This window comes from Aphelocoma coerulescens, chromosome 1A (assembly GCF_041296385.1).
Source record: "Aphelocoma coerulescens isolate FSJ_1873_10779 chromosome 1A, UR_Acoe_1.0, whole genome shotgun sequence".
In the NCBI taxonomy this organism is placed as follows: Eukaryota; Metazoa; Chordata; class Aves; order Passeriformes; family Corvidae; genus Aphelocoma; species Aphelocoma coerulescens.
Genome location: NC_091014.1, coordinates 25632954 through 25654358, shown reverse-complemented (window position 1 = coordinate 25654358; position 21405 = coordinate 25632954). Strand labels below are relative to the sequence as shown.

At 39.9% G+C, this 21405-nt stretch overlaps 1 protein-coding gene across 10 annotated transcripts in view; it reads left to right on the top strand.

Moving 5' to 3' along the window:
* Positions 1 to 21405, top strand: part of ST7 (suppression of tumorigenicity 7) — a 174678-nt gene that overhangs the window by 136776 nt on the left and 16497 nt on the right. For all 10 annotated transcript variants that reach the window (XM_068996979.1, XM_068996952.1, XM_068996899.1 and 7 more), the window contains 3 exons: positions 6252 to 6366; positions 14905 to 14977; positions 16533 to 16635. In XM_068996979.1, the coding sequence (XP_068853080.1) occupies positions 6252 to 6366; positions 14905 to 14977; positions 16533 to 16635 (291 nt within the window). The remainder of the gene's footprint in view (positions 1 to 6251; positions 6367 to 14904; positions 14978 to 16532; positions 16636 to 21405) is intronic.

Below are 21405 nucleotides of genomic sequence, written 5' to 3'. Positions count from 1 at the left end.
TCGTTCCCCATTGGTTGGTTTGTGTTCCCCGGGATGAGCAAAAGGTCCCGGGGTCCCGTGACTGCAGAGTTCCTGAGCTGAGCCCCGGCCATGCGGCTGGAGAAATAAACATCTCTGAAACATCTATCAAGAATCTGTCCATAGATATTTCTTTTTCCACGGGACTCCTGGTTTGATATATGCGTGTTACAGTAATCCCCGCTGTAACAACTGGTGGAAGAATGCGGGCAAGACACCGATCCCTGAGGAAATTCGTGAGTAAAAAACAACTCTAGGCCTCTCTCTTCTCATCTTGGTTTGGATATTCTCTCTGGACTATGGAAGAATCGTGGGAAATGGGGCTCTCTGAGCCACAGAAAAAAATGTATCTAGAAGTAAAAGGAATCCTTGAACAACAAAACAAAAAAGTAATGCAACCGGGAGATGTAGAACACTTCTTTATGTGGCTTTTCAAAAGGTTCCCCTATATTTCCCGAGACTTACTTTTTGATATCGAACCTCCTGAATCTTGTGAGGGGTGTTTCTGGAACGAGATCTGGGATAAGGTATGGGATCAAAGCGAAGCTTTCCGTGCATATCTTATAATCAGGGACGCTCTTGAAGAGCATTTGTATGGTCCCATTACCCCTAAAGCAGAAGATCATACTTCTCCCGTGGCCGAGACCGCGCGGCCGCCATCCCGGGAGCGCATGACCGCAGCCGTGCCAGCGGAAGTGCCTGCGCTGGATGCGCCCGGCCCCCTCGGGAGCGCGCGCCTTACCGCGGACCCCATCCCTGTCTCGGGGTCCCCGGCCACCCGGCCGCGAGTGAGGGAGCGACGCCGCAGGCGCCGCGGGTGCCGTGGGCCACGAGCAGCCAGGAAGCGGGCATCGGCGTGGCAGGCCGCTCTGAGCGACTGGCTCGGAGAGCCCTGTGGAGGGAGAAGCGGCGGTTTCCACAGCGACACGAGAAGCCGCGCAGCGCAGCGCGGAGCCGGAACGGGGCCGCTCTCGAAGCAGCGTGGAGTCTGCGGAGCGGAACCACTCACAGGCCACGGAGCCAGCGGCGATGGCAGCGCGGGGCCGCGCAGAGCCCAGACACGCACCGGAGCGGGGCCGTGCAGAGAGCGCAGAGCGGCCGCAACGCGGGGGCCCGGCCGAGACGTCGGAGTCAGCGAGGCAGCGGCCACGCGAGACCGGCACCCACGACGAACACGCAAGCAAGTGATAGGAGACGTTGTAGCCACGAAAATCACAGGAACTGTGAAATGGTACAATGTCAAAAACAACTATGGATTTATAACACGAGATGATACAGGGGAAGACTTATTCATCCATAGAACTGCCATTAAAAGGAATAACCCTAAAAATTACCTGCAAAGTGTAGGAGATGGAGAAGCTGTACAATTTGATATAGTGCAAGGAAAGAAGGGTTTACAAGCAGCGAATGTTACTGGGCCTGGGGGTATTCCCGTCAAAGGCAGCCGTTATGCACAAAATTATAAACAATATCCATCCCAGCAATTTCCCTACCCGCAGCCTAATTTCCCCTTTTACCCTATACCCAATATAAACCCTTTCCTAAGTCTACCCTATCCCCAGTTTATTCCTAATCCGTTTTTCACCCCATGGCTTCCTTATACAGTTCCATTTCCTTACAATTCCTCTTCAATGCCGATGGGGGGATGAAAAGGGGGAGGGAAGAAATCAAGCCCTATCCTGCCTCAGTTTCCCCACAAAGCATGTTCAGAAAGTTCTGTCTCCCTTCTGTCAGCCGTAAGATGTTCCAGAGAATCTGTTTGGACATTTAAAGACTCAGGAGAGTGGCTTGTTTTGTTTTGAAACTGTTCTTGTTATGTTTATCCAGTTGTTTTCATTCTCATTTTATTAAAATAAAACGGGGGAGATGTTGGGGTCCCTCACCCTGCCATGGGGCCCTGGGGGAGGGGCCCTGGGGGGGAGAGACACGGGGTTTCCCTGCCCCTGTCAGCCTCGTTCCCCATGGATTGGTTTGTGTTCCCCGGGATGAGCAAAAGGTCCCGGGGTCCCGTGACTGCAGAGTTCCTGAGCTGAGCCCCGGCCATGCGGCTGGAGAAATAAACATCTCTGAAACATCTATCAAGAATCTGTCCATAGATATTTCTTTTTCCACGGGACTCCTGGTTTGATATATGCGTGTTACAGTAATCCCCGCTGTAACAATTGTCCACCTTTGTATGCCCTTGAGTCCTGGGGTCTAGTTGTAGGCATAAGCTGAAGGTTATAGTGGGTTTCTACACAAATAATGTTTCTTGGCTAATTGATTCATAATGTTAATGTTGTCACAGGGAGAATAATAGATGCAGGCATTAAAGCTACATTCCTTTAAAATGTTTAAAAAAATTAGATCTAAATGAAAATGCCGATAACTGAAATATTCTCAGGGAAGGGAATCTTCTTCAATAAATGTCCTTTAGGAGATAAAACTTGTTCCTCATCCCAAAAATCAGACGGAGATTTCCTTTTGCCATAAAGCATTTTTTGTGATCATCATTTTTTTCATATCACAAAATCATTGAACCTACACCCTGCAATGTGAATTGAAGTGAGTTTGGGAATAGGGTGCTTCTGGGACTAGTGCTCACATACCTGACTGTGTCAGACTTACTTCCAGAATTTATCTGCAAACTTATACTCCCAAAATATTATTTATCTAAAAAATTAAAACTGAAATATCTGCAAAAGCTACCTTTTCTGTGTATTTGCAGTATACCAAATGAATCTTTCAAAGAAAAGCAGCTCCACTTTCTATACCTGTACCTATTTCCCCCCAAACACACAGAAGAATTGGAACAGAATATGTACTAACCCAGCTCCAGGGCTGACTTTGATCACTAGAAGGTATTTTGACCAATACAAGTTCAAAGTAAAATCCTTGGAAATATAGATTTTGCATAATATTTTCAACAGCCATCTGAATATCCTCATGTTGTAAGGAGGGAATACATTTATAGCCATGTGGGTTCTGTTTTCACACGGTGTGAAAATGAGTTTAGCTCAATGGAACACTTCTGTTTAATGCCAGGCAAGAAACCAACTAACTGGAATTTTACAATGGCATTTTTAGTCCTAAGTAGTGTATATGTAAAATGCTGTAGTGGCTCTGTGGTTCAAGAAATCTTGAGTGCTCAATTTGATGGCTGTTTCTTGAGGTCTGAAGGTGTGGAGAAAGATGATAGCAGAGCCTTCATCTTGTCTTCAAGTGCAGTGCTTGCCACGCAAATGAAAGTATTTCTCAGGTTACAGTAAGGAAGTAAAAATAATTAAAATTTATAAGCCAAGTGATTTGGCAAATATTGGTCTGTAACTTTGCAGAAAATAAATCTTTGGGTGCAAAGGGATGTCTCTGCCTCTTAAACTGGAGGCCAGATTAGAGATCAGTGATGTATGGATCTGGGGAACTTGAGGGTGTGTTTTTCGTCTTGTGTTCAGGGATAATGTGCCCATCTTTACATCTCTGTGTGGAGTAGGAACCAGCTCCCCCTCCATCTGCTAGGGAGGGGAGAGAGCTCAGTCTGCTCCCCATTGCTCCTCAGCATGACCCAGTATGTGGCCTGCCCTGACCAGTCACCAGACCTGTGTGGCTGTTTTTTTCTTCCCCAGTGTTTGCTTTCACTATGAGACCTGAAAGATGACCTGTCATAATATTCTTCCATCCAAGTGGCTTTACTTTCTGGCAAGTTTCTAAATAAACAAATTTTTACTGTGACTGGAAATTATTTGCAGCAAAAACTAGATACTCTACATCCAGATATGACAGAGAAATGAGTTCATGTCTTCTTTTTCTTTTTTTAATAGCAAACATGCTGTCATTTATGCACAGTCAGTGTTCAAATAGCTGAGTGGTCTCTTAGAGGTGTTTTGAGGCTGCAGTATTAACTGAGTTCAGTATTACTGGGTTGGACTTTGCAGTACTCGACCTTTCCCAGATGAAACCTTTATTAACACTTGTCAGTTTGTAGTCCTGGCAGTCCAGACAGTGACCTTTATTCCTCTGCTGTCTGAGACAGGGTTTATCACTCTGACAGAACCTAATTAAAATAGCAAAAAAAAAAAAAATCAGTGAGTGATGTCAGTGAGAGGCGGAGAATCGGAGTAAGAGCTTTTACTGGCCAGAGTACATCTGTAACTAGCTGCAGCTCTTCCCTTTTCTTCACTGATGGAGGGAATGTTATTTTGCCAGCCGTTATTCATTCTCAATGAGCAGGGATAATCTTTCTTAATCCCTTAGAGGGGTTTCTTCACAAGATGTTCATTCTGAACTTTAAATCACATTTAGGTAGTGCCAGATTCTGTCATGCTCTTTCCTGCCAAATAGTAGCTTCCTGTCTTAAAAATCCAATACTAAGGACAAGAATGAAGAGAAATAGACTCAGTGATGGATCTTTAACTAATGAATCCAACTATGTGAATTTTCACCTGCACTTACTTTTCTTCATGAACAATGAGTTAAAACTTTTTATTTATTCTCAAGTCCTTTGACTTAACCTAGATGAGCATCAAGATCTGTGGTCTTTTTTTTTTTTTAAGGGGGGAGAAAAACCTGAGAACTATGCAGTTTTGTTTGTGTTCTTTTTCACAGGTTCAGCTCCTACCAAACTGGGAGTTTATGGCCATCCCCATGCCATTAACATGAAAAGTTCAGTGACCTCTTTCAACTGCTCTCTCAGTGATCCTGATTCTTGCCAGAAATTTATATAATCAGTTAAACAAAACACTGCCATCCTTGCCTTTCATCTAATAATCCTCAAACTGCAGCAAAATCAATGCTGTTCCAGACAGACAAGTTTAGAGTCTTAAGGTCAGAATAGTTCTTCCATTAGCTTATGGCAGACCAATTCACAAGACAGGAATTCTCTGTGTTTTGCTTCTCTGTTAAGGTCTCTTTCTTAACAGAGTGAAGACACTCCAGTGCATTACCTGTTTCTCATTTCTGAAGTTCTTGGTGAATATCCATCCCTCTTGTTTCAGTACTTTTTATTTTTGTTTATCTTATCTGTTTGTGAGATTAAGATTTTCTGGTTCTCATCAGTTTTGCTGTTTACATCTTGAAAGGTAGGTTTATCAAGTGTCAGAGTTTTCAGATCTGGCTTACTATTTTCAAGTAGAGCAAGGCTGACCTTGGATCATATTCTTTACTTGGCATGTTGCAGTATTTCTTTTCTCATAAACCCTATCAGAGAGATTGTAAATTTTAGTGTTTCCCTGCAAGTTCCTGAAAAATAATATCAGCAGTGGTAATATCAGCTACCCCAGTTCTTCACTGTCGGGGACTTTTTTGTGCTGAATCTACATCATGTAGGCAGTTAAACAGCCTTAAAGGGGACACAAGGAAGCAAGGATCTTTTAACACTTCAGTTCTTTACAGAATCACTCTGACAATAAAAAATATTGTTTAATCAATTCTGCAGTAAAAAACATGGGTGCTTCTTAAAAGTGTGACTTAGAAAAAGAGATGCAATAGAGATCAGCTTCAGTCATTTGATTCTATGCAGGGATTGAAACTCAGGATATCTAAAAACAAATCCCTGGTATTTCTTAAAGGCTTAGTTCATGAAGTAAAAGCACTTACATGTGAAAAGATTAGATGATTTTAACTCTATATTTCATTCAGTTTGTCATACAAGATGGATTCCTTAGTTATGGTGTTTGATTTGCATAAACTTTACCTTTCCTATTGTCGCTGCCTTTTCTTTTCTTTCTCTTTTTCTTATTTTTTATAGTGGCCACAATTGCAGTTGTGTTCTAAAGTATTTACAGTTACAAATCCTGGTATCACATACTTGATAATATGGTTGCATATATATAAGCTTCTCTCATGTGACGTCATAGTGGTTTTTCAATGTGTTTTCTGTTTTTTCCACTAATATACCAGAGAGATGCTGGATGACTTACTACTGATACACTGGAGCTATGCTGTTGAAGATTCTCTCCCAGAACAATAACTCTTTCTCGCTTTGAAGAAGCCTGTTCATTGAAGGAGAGTTATGTGTTCAGATAGCTGGGTTGTTGGCTTTGACTAATTTCATCCTATACAAGCATGTCTTGACAAGAACCTGACCTAGTATCCATATGAACTCAGAAATTTCTGAAATAATAGTGAACTCTGGGAAAGCACTAAGAGCAAGGGGAACTGAGGAGTTTTAACTTGGTGCCAGCTATTTCAGTGCATTTTGAACAAGAAATCCTTCTCCATTTTAATAATCTAACCCTTTCATATGTTATTGATTGTAGTTGATGAAGGAGTTTCCCCTGCTCAGCATGTTCAACATCCATGAAAACCTGCTAGAGGCTTTGTTGGAACTGCAAGCATATGCAGATGTCCAGGCAGTCTTAGCAAAATATGATGGTAAGTTCAAATATGTATTTGTATTTTCTCTAGGTGATACACACAGAAGAAATGTATTTAAATCAAACTCTTAAAATTTAGGAAACACTGTAATTAAATTGATTGGCATGAGCTTCATACATGCCCTTACACAATCCTTTGTCCAAAGATTAAATACTGTGCATTTTTTCTGCCAACACATCCTTAAATCATTGTACAGGGTGATGGCACTCACTAGAAGCTCCTCTGTGCTTTCTTTGCTTTCTGTTGATTTTTAAAGAATGACTGTTTAGGTTTCGCAGACTTTTTTTTGCATGCTATTCAAACATTTTCTGAAGAGAAGATTATCAGTGCCCCTGTAGACTTACCTGTGAATGTTGACTTAGTAGCATACAAGTGCTTTACAAGCATTGATTTAACTTCACAGTAGTCTAGTGAGTAGCAGACTTCATGTCTTAAACGGAAAACTTGGAAAGCTCAGAAGACTAGGTGGACTTGTATTAATTTTTTGTTGTTTTTCAGTAGACATTGGTTTTTGCAGCACTGCAACTGTTTTCATGTCCAAATCACAGCTGCTGCAGCTCTAGCTCTTCGAACTTGAATTCAAGACGCCAGGATTTCGGAGATGCAGAGTGAGAATCACCAACTGGCATACGTTGTTTAGTCTAAATTTACTGCGTTTTTCTTGTATTGTGTAAAAGCTTGGTGACAAAAACAGGAATACAATCCATCTGTAGAGCAGCCTTCATCAGCCTGCACAGTGCCACTCCTCCTCCTCTTACTGCAGTCCCTGGCTTACTCAGCAGCCACATCCCAAGTTCTGCATCAAGTGAATCAGGGAACCTACAGCTGTCAGTTTCCTGTTGTGTTACTACACAGTCCTCATTCATCCTCAGAAAAGTGTCACTCTGTGCACTGGGTTATGAGAGTTTATGAAAGGAATATTATATCATGATATAACTAAAAATGAGATCATAACCTGGATGTATCAAATAGCTGACAAGTGAAACCTATGTAGCCTTAATTAACTCTTTTGCTAGGTTGATCTTGTAGCCTTTAAAATGTTCTTAATTGCTAGCTCTTAGTATCTCTGGTGTTCTTTGAGCAAAGATTTTAAGATTTGCAACATCTACAGTTTTGGAAAGATGGATGGACATTATTTGAGCTACTGTTGTATAAATGCCTACCAATATGGACACTGAAGCCTATAATGCACAGTGCTTTGGACACTCTTTCTCATGGATTCTTTTAAGGAATTGGCTGGTCTTCTGTCACATTTGCTTACTGAATTGTCTTCTCTTCTGCATGCTCAGTTTTAGCTTTTAATTGCTCCCACTTCCGACCAGAGGCTCCTTGTTCAGCCAGTACTGCTCATTCTCAGCTCCATTCTTCTGCTTTTCCTTACCACCTATCCAAATCTTCTCTTCAGGGCAGTGATGGTCAAGATATATCTCCATCCACTTTACAGCTACTGTCTTAACATCTTTTCCATCTTCCCTTTTCTCTGTGGCTTCTGCCTCCTCTTCATTTGTAATTCTCTGTTGCCTTGCCTGGGTACCAAAAAGCAGAACAGCAGCTCACACAGACAGAGGCTTCTCACTGTCAGCCCCAGTACCTGGGCCCATATCATCCCTCAGAACCATGACAAGGGGATGGTGCATGTTCCTTGGATTACTTAATGTACTTGGACCCATACTTGTTGAGCAAAGAATCTTTGGAGGGTATAGGCAAGAAAAATGCAGAAGCTCCCACTGGCTATGTGCTAACTGCTTTCTTCTAATGCCTTATAACTTAGGAAGTTAAGATAAATTTAAATGAGGCTCATAATAGACCATTGGCTTGTGCTAACATGATCATCCTGCCAGATTTCAGACTCCTGCAGTAGACTGTGGCAGAGATTTAAAAAAAGATAAATACACAGCTGATTACAAGCAACGTTAGTGCTCATCACTGCTGCCAGTCCAGTCTGGAATGTTTTCAACTCATTTTGGAGTCAAATCATTCTAAGCAGAGATCAAAATGTCACCCAGGCCCTTGAATACTGCCATTCAGTAGCAGTAATGACTCTGGGAGAGATCTTGGTTGTACTTAGTCTGATTGATGAAATTGGCAGTTAAAGTGCTAACATCAGAGTCTTTCTAGTAGCTCCTTGTATTTCAGTAATTCCTGTGACACTGGGAGAGATCCCTATGTTCTTTGTTTTTCCATGTTAAAAAGCATGTAAGTAGAAATGCCAGTTTTTATTCTCCAGGCATTGCAGTTTGTTGGCACCTTCTAGTCTTGAATGTAGTTATGAGGTAATAGTCCTGGGAAATAGCAGAACTGTGACAGAACAGGGTATTAAGCCATGCCTTCTCAAATCTCAAGACTAAACTCCAGTGCGAGCTCTACTTTGGCATACTGAAGCACTGATCCCTGATTTTAAACAATACCATGGTAGCATTTTATGTTCATGGAAGTTGATAAAACTTGAAAGCGTGTTCCATTTTCTCAAAAGCATCTTATAGAGTCAGAACAAATGAGACTTTCAAAAATAAAGCTCTTAGTTCAGCTGTTTGAACACATGCAGTTTCAACTCACACTTCGGTATGGTATGCGTATGCACTAGGTATGCACAAGGACTCAGCAGACACAGGCTTAAGCAGTATAACCCTTACAGTTCATGAGTCTCAGAAGGCCTGTCTCAGGGAGTCTCAGCTCATTTTAGAACTCATCAGCTTCATGTGTTGTAAGATTTATTGGAATATAAAACACTGAACTCATTTATACTTTCCTATCTGCAGTTTCTGTTGGTCCCATTCCTCTGCTTTTTTTTGACTAAGACCAAACCTGATTTATTGTATTTTGATAACATATGAACAAATTATTTCCTTGAGCAGTCTGCTCCCTCCCTAGGCTAAAATATTGGACCACATCATGTGAAATCTCAGCCTCTGCAAGCAGATGCACTGCTTTACCAAAAGTCATGTGTTAAACTGTGTTTATATTATGTACCTGGCAACAGAGCTGATGTCCATACTCATTATTCATGGAAAAAGGGTCTCATTAGTGGAACAGCATGCACTGTTGCTGAGCTACATCATTATGGTTTCAGAGTTCAGTGTCTGTCAATAGAGTGAGGATGACCTAAATATTGTTGAATTCTGAAAATATTTTTTGGCTCTGATTTAACACATATCCGTGTTATTTACAGCAGCAATAGTTATGGCTGAGGGAGTTGGTCTGCTTGTAGTGATGCTTAGAGCAACTGATTTATTAATTTCCCTGGACAGCCAGTTGCTTTGATAGATATTAAGTGATAACCTGGGCACTGTGTGAAAACTCAGACTTTTCTGGCAGTTTAAAGTCAGATTTTGAAAGAATGGATGCTGTGTATTTAATCTTAGTAATGCAATGGTTCCTCTCGAAACCTGTCCTTGCTTTCATTTTTTAAAAGTACAGTGTTTTCCAGTGAGACTATAAGCCTTCTGGTTTACAGGATGAACACCTTATACAGATTGTTCTCTCACATACCCCTTTGCAGAGAAGGAAAAAGATCATGTTACCATGCCAGAGTCCCAAATACAGAGTTCACTTGAGAAGATATTTTAGAGCAAAGAACACATAGAAAGAAAATGGGGTTTAAATACAGAAGATCTCATTCTGCTCTACACTTTGACACTTCTTTATTTGTTAACAGCTTACTTAGCAGAATCCTACTTTAAATTAGTGTTATATCAAAATGCGGGCCTTCAAAGAAACACTTTAGAAACAGACTTCTTTTTCTTGGAATACTTTTAACTTAGTGAAATCCAAACAGTTAACACAGAGAAATTACTTTTCTAAAATGTGGCCTATTCAGGACTACTCTTTTCTCTGCCCCCTTATGTCCAATTTCTTCTTGTCCTTGCAGATTATGCATATAAATTCTATTTATATTGAAGGCAGTCCTTTTGTAGAGAGTTGCAGATTGATGAAGCAATTGCATGCAGCCTTCAGTTACATTAGCTATGGTCTGACAGGGATTCTGTAGATAGTTTCGTTACTTGCCATGTTTATATTTGACAGTTTGGAGGTATTCTACCTGGTGGAGCTAGCTGGGTAGGTGTTCTGAGGGCAAGGAAGAGTTTTCTTCAGAGTTAAAGATGTAGCAAGTGGCAGTATGGAAGCAGCCATTACTTCATACACAGTCTTTTATAATCCTTTTGTTTCTTGGAAAGAGGTATCTTAAGAGAGTTCCTCTACGTTAAGATTCTACCAAAACCTAATCTACCTTCTCCAAGAGATGCAAATCAAGACCTCCAGTTTGTGTAACAGTAATATCAAGAGAATAGTTTATCTTTGTTCCTATCACATATTTTCCAGCTTCTGCTTGTAAGAACTAATTTCTTTCCTCCATATCAAAATCACTTGTCACTCCAGCTAGGTCTCAGCATCAGTTCTATGTCTGTTTATACCATCTGGTCTCTTTTTTTTGCCATATGATTCTGTGGGGTTTTTTGTTTCTCCTATTTGTGCAAAAGCACAAAAAGACTAAAGTAATTATACTAGTCTTGCTCTCTTTAACTTTCTTTAGGTGAAATTATTCCTTCCCCTCCACAGGCATTTAGGATTGAACTCAGTCAAGTTAAAGTGGCTGACACCTGCTTGGTCACTGATATACATGTCAGCAAGAGTGGCATATGAAATGTTCGAAATCAGCAGTTGTAAATCTTTCCATAACTCAACAGTGTAAGTTTTAGTTGTGGTCACGGCAAGGTAAAGACTTCTGGTATGTGCTGGAATGGTCTCCCTATTCTATCGAGGGCCAAAATCCAGCCCTTAACATAGTGGCTGTGTGTGTTGGATTCGGGTGTTTCCCACCACTGAGGAAGAATGCCAGAAGAACAGAGAATCAGAAATGGTTTTTGTAAGCACCATGTTCATTGTTGTGTTCCTACTATATTTTGAGGGAAAATGCAGTCAGTGTTTTAATGGGATATCAGATTTTTTTGATAGTGTTTTTCCCCTGATGTTCAGCTCATACTTTTCTTTAATGATTTCCATCATATTACTCTTGTTTTTAACCATTTGTATCAGCTTAATTCACTTTCTTTCTTAATGTTTGTGTCTTTATAGATGACTGTATCTCTCTTCTGTCATCAGTGATCCAGCCTGCACATATTTATTTGTTAGAGTGCTTTGTCTTTTCCATAAGCAATTCTTCGTACCACCTGTGCAAAATAGGGAATAATTTCTGATTAGTGACTTACATTTTTGCATTTATTAATGACTAAAGCAATTGCAACATGCCTGTCTCTTCATGTTTAGAGCCTTCTGATGACTTGGTAGGGGATGTTGCATCATTCCATATGCAGATTCATAATTTTTTGCCTTAGTTACAATTTATAAGAACAATAGATCCCATGACCATTTTAGATATGTGGCATGCTCTGCATATCCATAACGTCTTTCCATCAGATCAGTCTTTCATAAGCAACTGAATAGTAAGCAAATGAATAGTAGGAATTCACTTTTCCAACCCTCCCCATACCTGACTGGGGCTTATTAAAAGAAAAGGCTCATAAATTAAGTCTAAATTTTTGTATTCTGTTTAAAGATACAAGCAATAAGAAAGAAGGAGAGCCTTTTTTAGATTGACACATCAGTTGCTATTAGGCAAAAATGTCTTGATGAATTTGACAACAGAATAGCAGTCACATCTTTCAGCACATTGTGGGAGCTCCACAAGTAATCACAGGAGGGTGGGAAACAGTGTATGTGAAGATATTTTGCCAGATGGCTCACAGAGCTGAACACAGTCATTTATTAAAACTTTGCTTTGGTTCCCGACAGAGTACATATCTCCTAGGGCTAGTTTGGACATGATTCCATTGCTAAATTCGAGTTGTTACCAGACATAGTTTTTATGCCTCTCTCTAAACTATGAGGGTGCAGCTTTGGAGATGAAGCCTAAATTATATGAGGATTTTAAAGTATTGTAGTAATAGACCAGCGTATAGCAGGACCAAATACTTATGTTCTAATATGTAGCAAACAAAAAGAAAAAGTTTTGTGAAAGCAAGCAGGCATGGACCTATTAGGGCTGTCTCAGGTGGACTAGATGATGTCCAGAGCTCGCTTCCAACTCCAGCCACTCTGTGATTCTGTGACGAACATGAACATTTGTCTATATTTCTTCCATTGCTAGGGATCTATAAGTATTATCCTCAAACAAGTGCTGCTTGCTCTCTAGGAGCATTGTACTGGAAGAGGCCTCCTGGGTGAATCAGGGCTCCTGCTGTTGCATTCCCTGCATGATACTGCCCCTTCCATGAGCTGAGCAAGCTCCATCTTAGAATTAGTTGGTTTGTCTGCCCACTGTTCTACCTGAAAATCTGCCTCAAATGTTTACTTCACAGAAATTTTCTTCCAATCTCCAGCCTAAATTTAATTCTGAGCTTTTTATTCTTGTGCCGAGGTTGTCCTTTACCTAAGCAACCCTTCTCCTCTCCTAGTGTTCCATGTGGGTCTGCATAGGAAACAGTTGGATCTTCTCTCAGTCTTGATTTCATTTGGTTGATACAAAACCAGTCCAGTCCTGTTTGTTTTTGTTGTTCTTGACCATGGGTGATCAGATTTGAAGACAACATTCTTTGAGAAATCCCATTTCTTTTGCAGAAAGGACTCACGTGGTGTGTCTGAGCCTTACCTCATCTCACCACATTTCCCTTCTTTACAGATGCCAGCTGTTCATTGTGAATCATCTTGCAATCTATATGCACAGATGTTTCCAGCTCAGGAACACTTATTGCCTACTAAAAGATAGTGGTTTGTGATACTGTGTTTTGTTTTAATATATTTGAAAGGCATTTCTGTTCACTGGAAACAACTTTTAACTCCTGATGTTAAGGAAAACTTGGTATATAGAGGGTTATTGAATGTATTTAGAAATACTTGCTCTTCCTATCACTGAACATATGCTCATGCCTGTGTCTGTAGCTGTCTTCTATTAGTGGAGTAATTAACATATCTATCATCCAAACTACTTTGCATGCTGTTGATTTTAATTACTTTAGTCGCTACAATTACATACTCCAGTGAAATTATAATTGCAATATATTATAGGGAAGCCTCCAACAGGAGATGTGCATCTCATACTCGAAGTGCATAAAAAGATAATAGGATTTAACAGGTAGCCTTTTCCAAGAACCTCAGTCATTCTGGCAATGTTTTCTGTCTAACAGAACAACATTGTGCCTGGTTGCTTGGTTATTAATAATGAAGGATGGTGACTGCTGAGATGTGACTTGCTTGTCCTCTTTAACTCCCTTTTGGAGCCCTATCTTGCAAGGCACATGAGTTCAGTAAATAACAAGTGTCTGTTAATCCTAAAAGTAACCAAGTTATCATGGTAATTTTGTCTTTCATGACAAACCAAGGGATAGGTAGTTTCTTAGAACAAAAGTCAGATTAGCCGCTCCTCACTTTTACAGTGGACTTACTTCAGTGCCTTGTGTTTGCTGTGCTGTATTTGCTGCTTGCTGTAAGAAGTTATCGGCGTGTGCAGAAGGGTTTGCAGAATCCAGCATTTAGTGGGTTTGGTTTGTTGTGGTTAGGTTTTTTTTTTCATGTAGCTGTAATCTCTAAATTTTAATGCTGGAATATTTCAGTGACAATATGTGACTGCTGGGTAGATTACAGAATCACGGAATCACAGAATAAGCTGATTTGGAAGAGATGCACAAGGATCATTCAGTCCAGCTCTTAGCCCTGCACAGGACATCTCCAAGGGTCACACCATGAGATTAAAAATATGAAAGTCAATTCTCTGTAACAGTGAGAACAAATATATCACTCAAGTCTGTTAAACAGCATTTCTCTCTATCTTTTGAATGCATTGTGCCAATTTGCTGGTAGAAAACAAGTATAAATTAAGGTAACTAATGGATTAATTCAGGTTTATGGTTCCTGTGTGCCTCTGGAACAGGATAAAATGGCCAGAGAGTATCTGGTGAATGTGTGTTTTGGTCCAATATTTTCTTAAGAGGCAAAACACCTTATTTTACTGTTGATCTTTAACTTCAATCAATCTACTGGTTGGTTGCTTACAAGTCAAATCCATTATTACCTGAATAGCTGTCTTAACTTGTATAGCTGCCACATACTCATATTAGACAACTGCTTCTCAGTGAAAACATTGAGAGTGAGTAAGATAGCCCTCAGCTATTACCTAGATACCTTGTGAACTATGGAAAAATTCAGGTATGCCAAGTTATCTATACATTTATGTATGGAGTAACAAATTCTTTCATTATGTCTCTATCATGTCACTCTTTAAATTAGTTCTCTAATGAGCCCAGTTGCTGTTTAAACACCAGTTCCAGTGGTCATTAACACACATTTTAAAGCCTGTATATCAGGTGAAAATTTAAAAACTAATGTGATGTGGCAGCGTTAAGTCCCAAGAAGAGAAAGTATTCTGAGTTTGCATACTAATTTTGTGTATGTCATGCTTACTCTTAAGTATCAATCAAATACTTTTCTTTCTGCTCACTTTTAAGTTTTCAAGTGTTTTCTTTTTTCCTTTTTTTTCTACAGATATAAGTTTACCAAAATCAGCAACAATATGTTACACAGCTGCATTGCTCAAAGCCAGAGCTGTCTCTGACAAGTAAGTGCTTAAGAACCACTGTCCAGCAAAATTCCTGATTTAACGTAAGATTTTTCTTAGCTGAGCCCACACCCTAACAATCTCCTGGTTTAGCAGGAAAATTAAGACCTGTGGTAAATTGATAAAATTACTTTACATATAAAAAATTTGTAGTGATCAAACATTGCACTTCAGATACTAAGGAAGAAGAAAAGAAGAGAAATAGCATAAATTCAGTTCTTGTTTCAGTTTTATATATACTGTCTGGGTAAGCTTTGGCTTCCTAGATAGTATAGTGAAGGTGCAACTGAAAAGGGTTGTGTGGCTGAACCTCTTCAACTTTGTGTAAACCTGACCACAAAAAGGTAATAACTAAGTGTGGATGCACTGGTAACAATGTCATTTTACAAGTGCTGTCAGAAGACTGCTCATCTAAGTAAATAGCGGCAGGTGGATTTAGCATTATTATGTCAGGGATTCTGAGAGGTAGATAACGTTCATATTTTTAGAGACACAAATATCTGTTCATTCCTTTTATGTTTTTCTCTTGGGTCTCAACCTTCCAAGGTGCTGAGCACATGTATTTGATGCCTGTGGACATGAGAGCACTGGCCCACTCTGAAAGGGTGCTCAGTTCCTTGTGAGATGGAGCTCAAAAATCCCCATTCTGCTTTCAGATGCCTTCACACAAATCCCAAGCAGAGTTGTGTCAGTGCACCTGAGGGTCGAATGCCCCCTAAAGCTGAAAAGCAAGTGGAGTGGAAAGCCATTTTCTTGACTGACATCCTGACAGTTTTTGCTTTTAAAGTGTATGTACACATCAAGATCTAAGTAATTTTCTTTCATTCTTTTTATCCTGTAGATCGCCAGTACCTACTGCAACATCTTTCCTCCCTACACAGCGACTCCAGCTTGGGAGGGCAGGGCTAAGGTTGTCACAGCTTTCCCTGTGGTGTCTGCCTGCCAAGTACAGCTCTGGAGTTAGCCGTGGGGTGTGAGGTGAGAAAGAGATTGCATGGTCTGGTTTTTTATTCACTGGGGCAGATGATTTGCCCACAGTTTGGGCATGCTACCCTCAATGGTGCTGCAGCCAGTAGACCACCTGCTACTGCTGCTGCATCGTGCTTCCATCCCAACCTGACCCAGGGGCATTGGGTTGGGAACCTTCCTAAAACTTCCCTAAACCTGTTTTTAATAGAAATCCTCCAACAATAATTTGGCATTGGTTTTTTGGTCTTGGTTTTTTTTTTTTTTTTATTTTATTTTTTTTAATGCAACTTCAGCCTTGAATATGCCCCTAGCAAGGTACCTAGAGCAAATTTAGATTAGTGACAGAGAAGGGACTGTTTGGACTGACTTTCTGCCATGATTAGATACAAACATGCTTTCCGCTTCTGCTGGGATTTTCATTGGCCTTGATGTAATAGATCACTCAGAGTTTCCACTTGCTATGGAAGTTTGGAGAGCATAGGAAAATTACTCAGTTTGGTTACATGGGCCCATGTTCTAGATTCCTTTTCTGACTTTTTCTTACTAGCATTTCTGATCTAATGTGTTTGTTTCTTTGCTTTTGCAGATTTTCTCCAGAGGCTGCCTCAAGGCGAGGTCTGAGTACTGCAGAGATGAATGCAGTAGAAGCTATTCACAGAGCAGTAGAATTTAATCCACATGTGCCAAAAGTGAGTATTGAGAAAACATTGTTGTAGCTGAAATACTGCTGAGGATTGAACTCCTGATTTTTGTGTTAGAATAACGAGTGATGTTGTGGAAAAGAGAGCAAACAATGGAAAGGAAAAGAAGCTGATCATATGCACAGTTTTTTCATTTGCAATGTCGCATTCAGGACTGTGCAACTCGAAACTTTAGCTGAAGTGGATTGCACCAAATGCTGTGCTGCAGGCAGATCATGCATAAAGATAGATTATTATTTGCAAAACAGTCATTAAAGATCATTTAGTTCAAAGTAGCATATTTTATTTGTTTTGATGTTTATATGTAAGAATACGTTTTTGGCATGCTGTACAAAAGAACCTATCTTTGGAGTTCATGGTGTGCTTCATATAAATTACATTAGTAATTCCTTATGCAGCAACCTGTCATTAAGTTCTGAGAATGCAAAGCTCAGAGATGAAGAACTGCTGAGAACTACAAAGTAAAAAAAATGGATTTATGTTCTAATTTCCATACCTGCTCTCTGGGGTTTGTATCTCAGCAGTAAAATGTTGCCAAGAGGTTGCTAAAGGCTAAAGGAGGATGCTTTTTGGCCATTGGACCTTTTTGGCCTCTGAACTTCACCCCACAAACCTTTGGGCTGCTATTGCCCTTTGAAAGTAAGCATCAGAAAACTGGGATGTGTTAATGTAAGGAGCCTATTCTTTAGGTACAGCTGAACACCAAGTCTGGTCAAGATAAGCCCAAACCCTCTTCCCTATGTACACATGGGTTGCAGAAAGTTAATTCTCATGCATTGCAGGAATTAAATGTTCTCTTTGTGAGCTTTGTCTGTTGTGCCAACCACTAAATAGCATGGTGTAGCTGTCTGAAAGTTAGGCTGTTTGCTTAATAAAATCTAGATTTCCTCTACAGGCAGTAGAAAGAATGAGCTGTCTTAGACAGTTCTTTAGACAGACTTTTCCTCCTCAATGTGTCTACATTGACTATGAAAGGAACAACTCTTTTCCAGTGAAAGCCTGATTTTTACACAACAAAGTTTAGGTGAGATGAGTCCTTTTGTATTATTAGCTAAACTTCTATTTTTGTGTCGTACTATAAAATGAAAATATTAAATAAAGCTTGATTCAAGGCCTTCTCTGTTTACTTTCTTCTGTGCCAATTGTTCTTGCAACAACACAACCATTTGTATTTCTCTTCTGCCCAGTTGATTGTTTAATTCTCTAGCCCAGTCCTGTTCTGGGTGAACTTTTCTAAATGTTCTACTGAAGCCCAATTAGAGATCTTGCCAAAGAAAAAGACCAGGTTAGCCTGTCATGAGCAATCCTTGGAGCCTGTTCCATTTTCCTCACTTATCTCCGTTCTTTTGATAATTGTTTCCATCAAAATCTCTTTTAACAGTTTGCATACTAACACTCCCATATTAGCACACAGTGTTTCTATCCTCTTTAAATGAATGGCTTTGCATTTATGTCTCTCATCAGTTACTCTGAGTGGGGATCTTTTTGCTTTAGGTCAGTTTTGCTAGTCTGGCTGTTTCTGGGACTGGTTTATTCACTGTTCAGGGACAGAGGTAGTTGGTGCACTGGCCTCCACTTCTGTGCATGCTCCTAATGTCCAGCCTGCTATTTTCTCCAGGCTCTGCACTGTCATTAAACTGAGGCCAAGTCTTAATTTACTACCTTTTTGCTTTTTCTATTTCTGTTTATACTTAAGACCTTGATGTTCTTTAGTTTGACCTCCTTCTCAAAATCCACATTACTGTAAGTTGTGGCATTTGTCCCATAACTCTGCACTTCCAGACCGCCAAGATCCTGCTTTTCTTGTAGATCAGTACTTTCATTCATCCTTTATGACCTCCTTCTTACTAGCCAGCTTCTGGTTAGGTGGCTGTTCAATAAAAGGCTGAATTTCCTCTCTGACAAGTATGCCCATGTGTGAAATGCAGATTCTATATTATTTTGTCTACTTTTGACTTAAAGAAATTCCAGTCCTCTTCCTCCTTAAGTTCATGTTGTTAATTGATTCCCTCTGTTTTTCAAAGTCTGACACTCTGAAATTGAAAACCTTTGTGAATCATAAATTACCAGGATAACAAGCTAGTAATAGGAGCAGACTCCAGAGGTTCTTTTAGTTCATATTTTAACATTAAAACAGAATAGCCTTATACAGATTAATATATAGCAGTGCTGATTTCACACTCATTCCTTCTGCTATTAGCTAAGGGATATTAAGGTTTGAAACAACGTTTTTGGTTATAATTTTACGCAGTGTGGATATTACACCTCAATTTCCACTCAATTGTAATTGAAGTTGTATCCCATTTGTTTTTAATGAAATGGGAAAAGTTTTAGCAAGCAGCGTCACAAGAAATCTAACAGGGCCACAAAACTAACGTGTGTTCAGAGCTTCTCTAGGATTTAAAAGTTAATGAGTCTTTTGTTCAGAGTGAGGAAGAGGTAAACTACAAACGTGACAAATTATTTAACATACTGCACAAAAATTTAGAAGTTAAACAGAGAGGGTTGTATTGCCACTGAAGCTGTAATTCCAGAGGGGTTTGTAGGTACATACTATATCACAAAGAGTACACAATTTGTGGAGTGGTTGGGAAAAAAGGTATATGTATACACAGACACACGACTTCATCAATTTTATTTATATGTGTCTGGGGCTTCCCTACTTGTATGTAACAGGACTATAAAAAGCTAATGCTGATAAGCTTCCACAGCTGTCTCTGGGACATCTCTCAGTTGTGGAACACCCTCCCTGAACTGATTTGCAGAGCTCTTTCCCTTCATTCAAACTCCTCATGAAAAGCACCCCCCTCCTTTCTGAGATGTATGAGACCAGAGGTATTCATTAAAGAGAAAACAGATGATGGTCTGTATATCTGATTGCTAAAAGTGAGTCAAAAGTATGTCCTACACACAGTTGTATGGGTTTGGTATGTAAGCCAGGAGCTAAGTTGATTTGAAGAGAGTCTCTGCTGAAGTATGCTGCATTTCAATCAGACAACTTAAATATTGATATTTCTTTAACAAATGTGAGTTTTGTCTATAAACAGTCTCTTAAAAGGATGTAACAAACCATTGACTTAAATGCTTTTAAAGATTCATCTGTTCTCTGTTGCATCCCTTCTCATTTTTTTCTTATTTATTTTGATTTTCTTTAGTAAGAACTGTGTCTGTCCATATGCTTGTGTGGTTTCTAGTAAGTTGTAGTTGCTAATAGAAACAAATAATGCAAACAAATTCATAGACCAGATGGGAAATTAATCTGTTCCACACACCCCATGATATTACAGAAAAACTATTTGAGATATGTTTGAGAGAGTTTTTAACTCTTCAGTGAGACGGTGATTTGTTACTGCATTTCCAGCAAAAAAGGCCAAACTTCTTAATTGCCATCAATTTAATGAGAATTTGAAAGGTGACCTAAAAGTGGCTTCACTGGGCATGTAGAAACCAGTATTTTGGAACTTTCTTAAGCTTTATGCTTTTGGAACTTCCTTAAGCTTTATGCTGTTCATCCCACTGGGAGGAGGAGAGTTCCTGTTCAAACAATGTTAAATTCTGATATTCTGGCCTGGAGGGATGCTGTCACAGGTGCAGGAGTGACTGTTGCCTATTTGCGACCTGAGCTGTAATTTCATAGTTGAATTGCACAATTGAGGAAAAGAAGGAAACCTGCCTGAGTTAGGTTAATTTATTTTATAAAAGGTCACTGAAGTAATGTGGAATGCTAAAAGCACTCCCAGCAGAAGAGAATTAGGAGCCAGAGAGCTGTCAATATTGTGAAATAAATAATGTATACTCAATCGATTTAAGCAAGAGAAGTATAAATTCCACCCTGTTGCACTTCATGTATACAAGGTCCATTGTCGTTCTCCAAATGCTCTCTAAAAGACATTCCTGTATGTGTACAGAATGGCTGTAGCTGAGCTGTACCTATCACAATGTCGTGTAACTGGCCCAGAAGCCCTCTGTAGAAGCACGTGAAAACTGCTGCTACACTTGTTGTAACTCCCAAATACAGGTCTTTGACAAAAAAAGGTTAGGTTAGAGGGAGAGAAGAGAGTGATCAGAAAAAGAAAAAAAAAAAAAAAAAAAAGAGAACCAAAAAAAAGATTCCAAGCCAGAACAATGCAGTGGCAAAGGGCTAATTGAGCTATCTCATGATGGCAGAAATCATTGTGCAACTCCAGTATTTGCTTCTAACTTCATTGAGGCTGGGTAATAGAATCATCAAATCAGAGAAAATGCCAGAATTGGAAAGGACCCACAAGGATCATCAAGTCCAGCTCCCAGCCCTGCACAGCACCATCCCCAAGATTTGCACCATGTGGCCAAGAGCACTGTTCAAAAGCTTATTCTGTCAGGCTTGGCGCTGTGACCACTTCAGTGGGGGAGCCTGTTCCAGTGCTCAGCACAAGTCCTGTCACTGGCCACAAGAGTGAAGAGATCATTCTGGCTGAAATTTTCTAGGCTGTTTGTTTCTGAGCTGGTTCATTTTTTAAAGGAATATGGTAAGCCCAGGTAGTGACAGCATTCTGTTTCTTGTTCTAGTTAAACTTCTTCATTTGTTCCTGAAAAACAAATGCAGTTGGAGATGTCTTGGTCTTACCATCTAGGTTTCCTCCATGAATGCCTAGCTCTTAGCTAGGTTTCTTATTTAGCCTGTTGTTTGATTCTCCCTCTGAAGTGGAACCATGCTTGGGTTCAGAGCTCTGCCAGGATGACAGAGGGCTCCCCTCTTCCCTTTGTGTTCAAAGGATT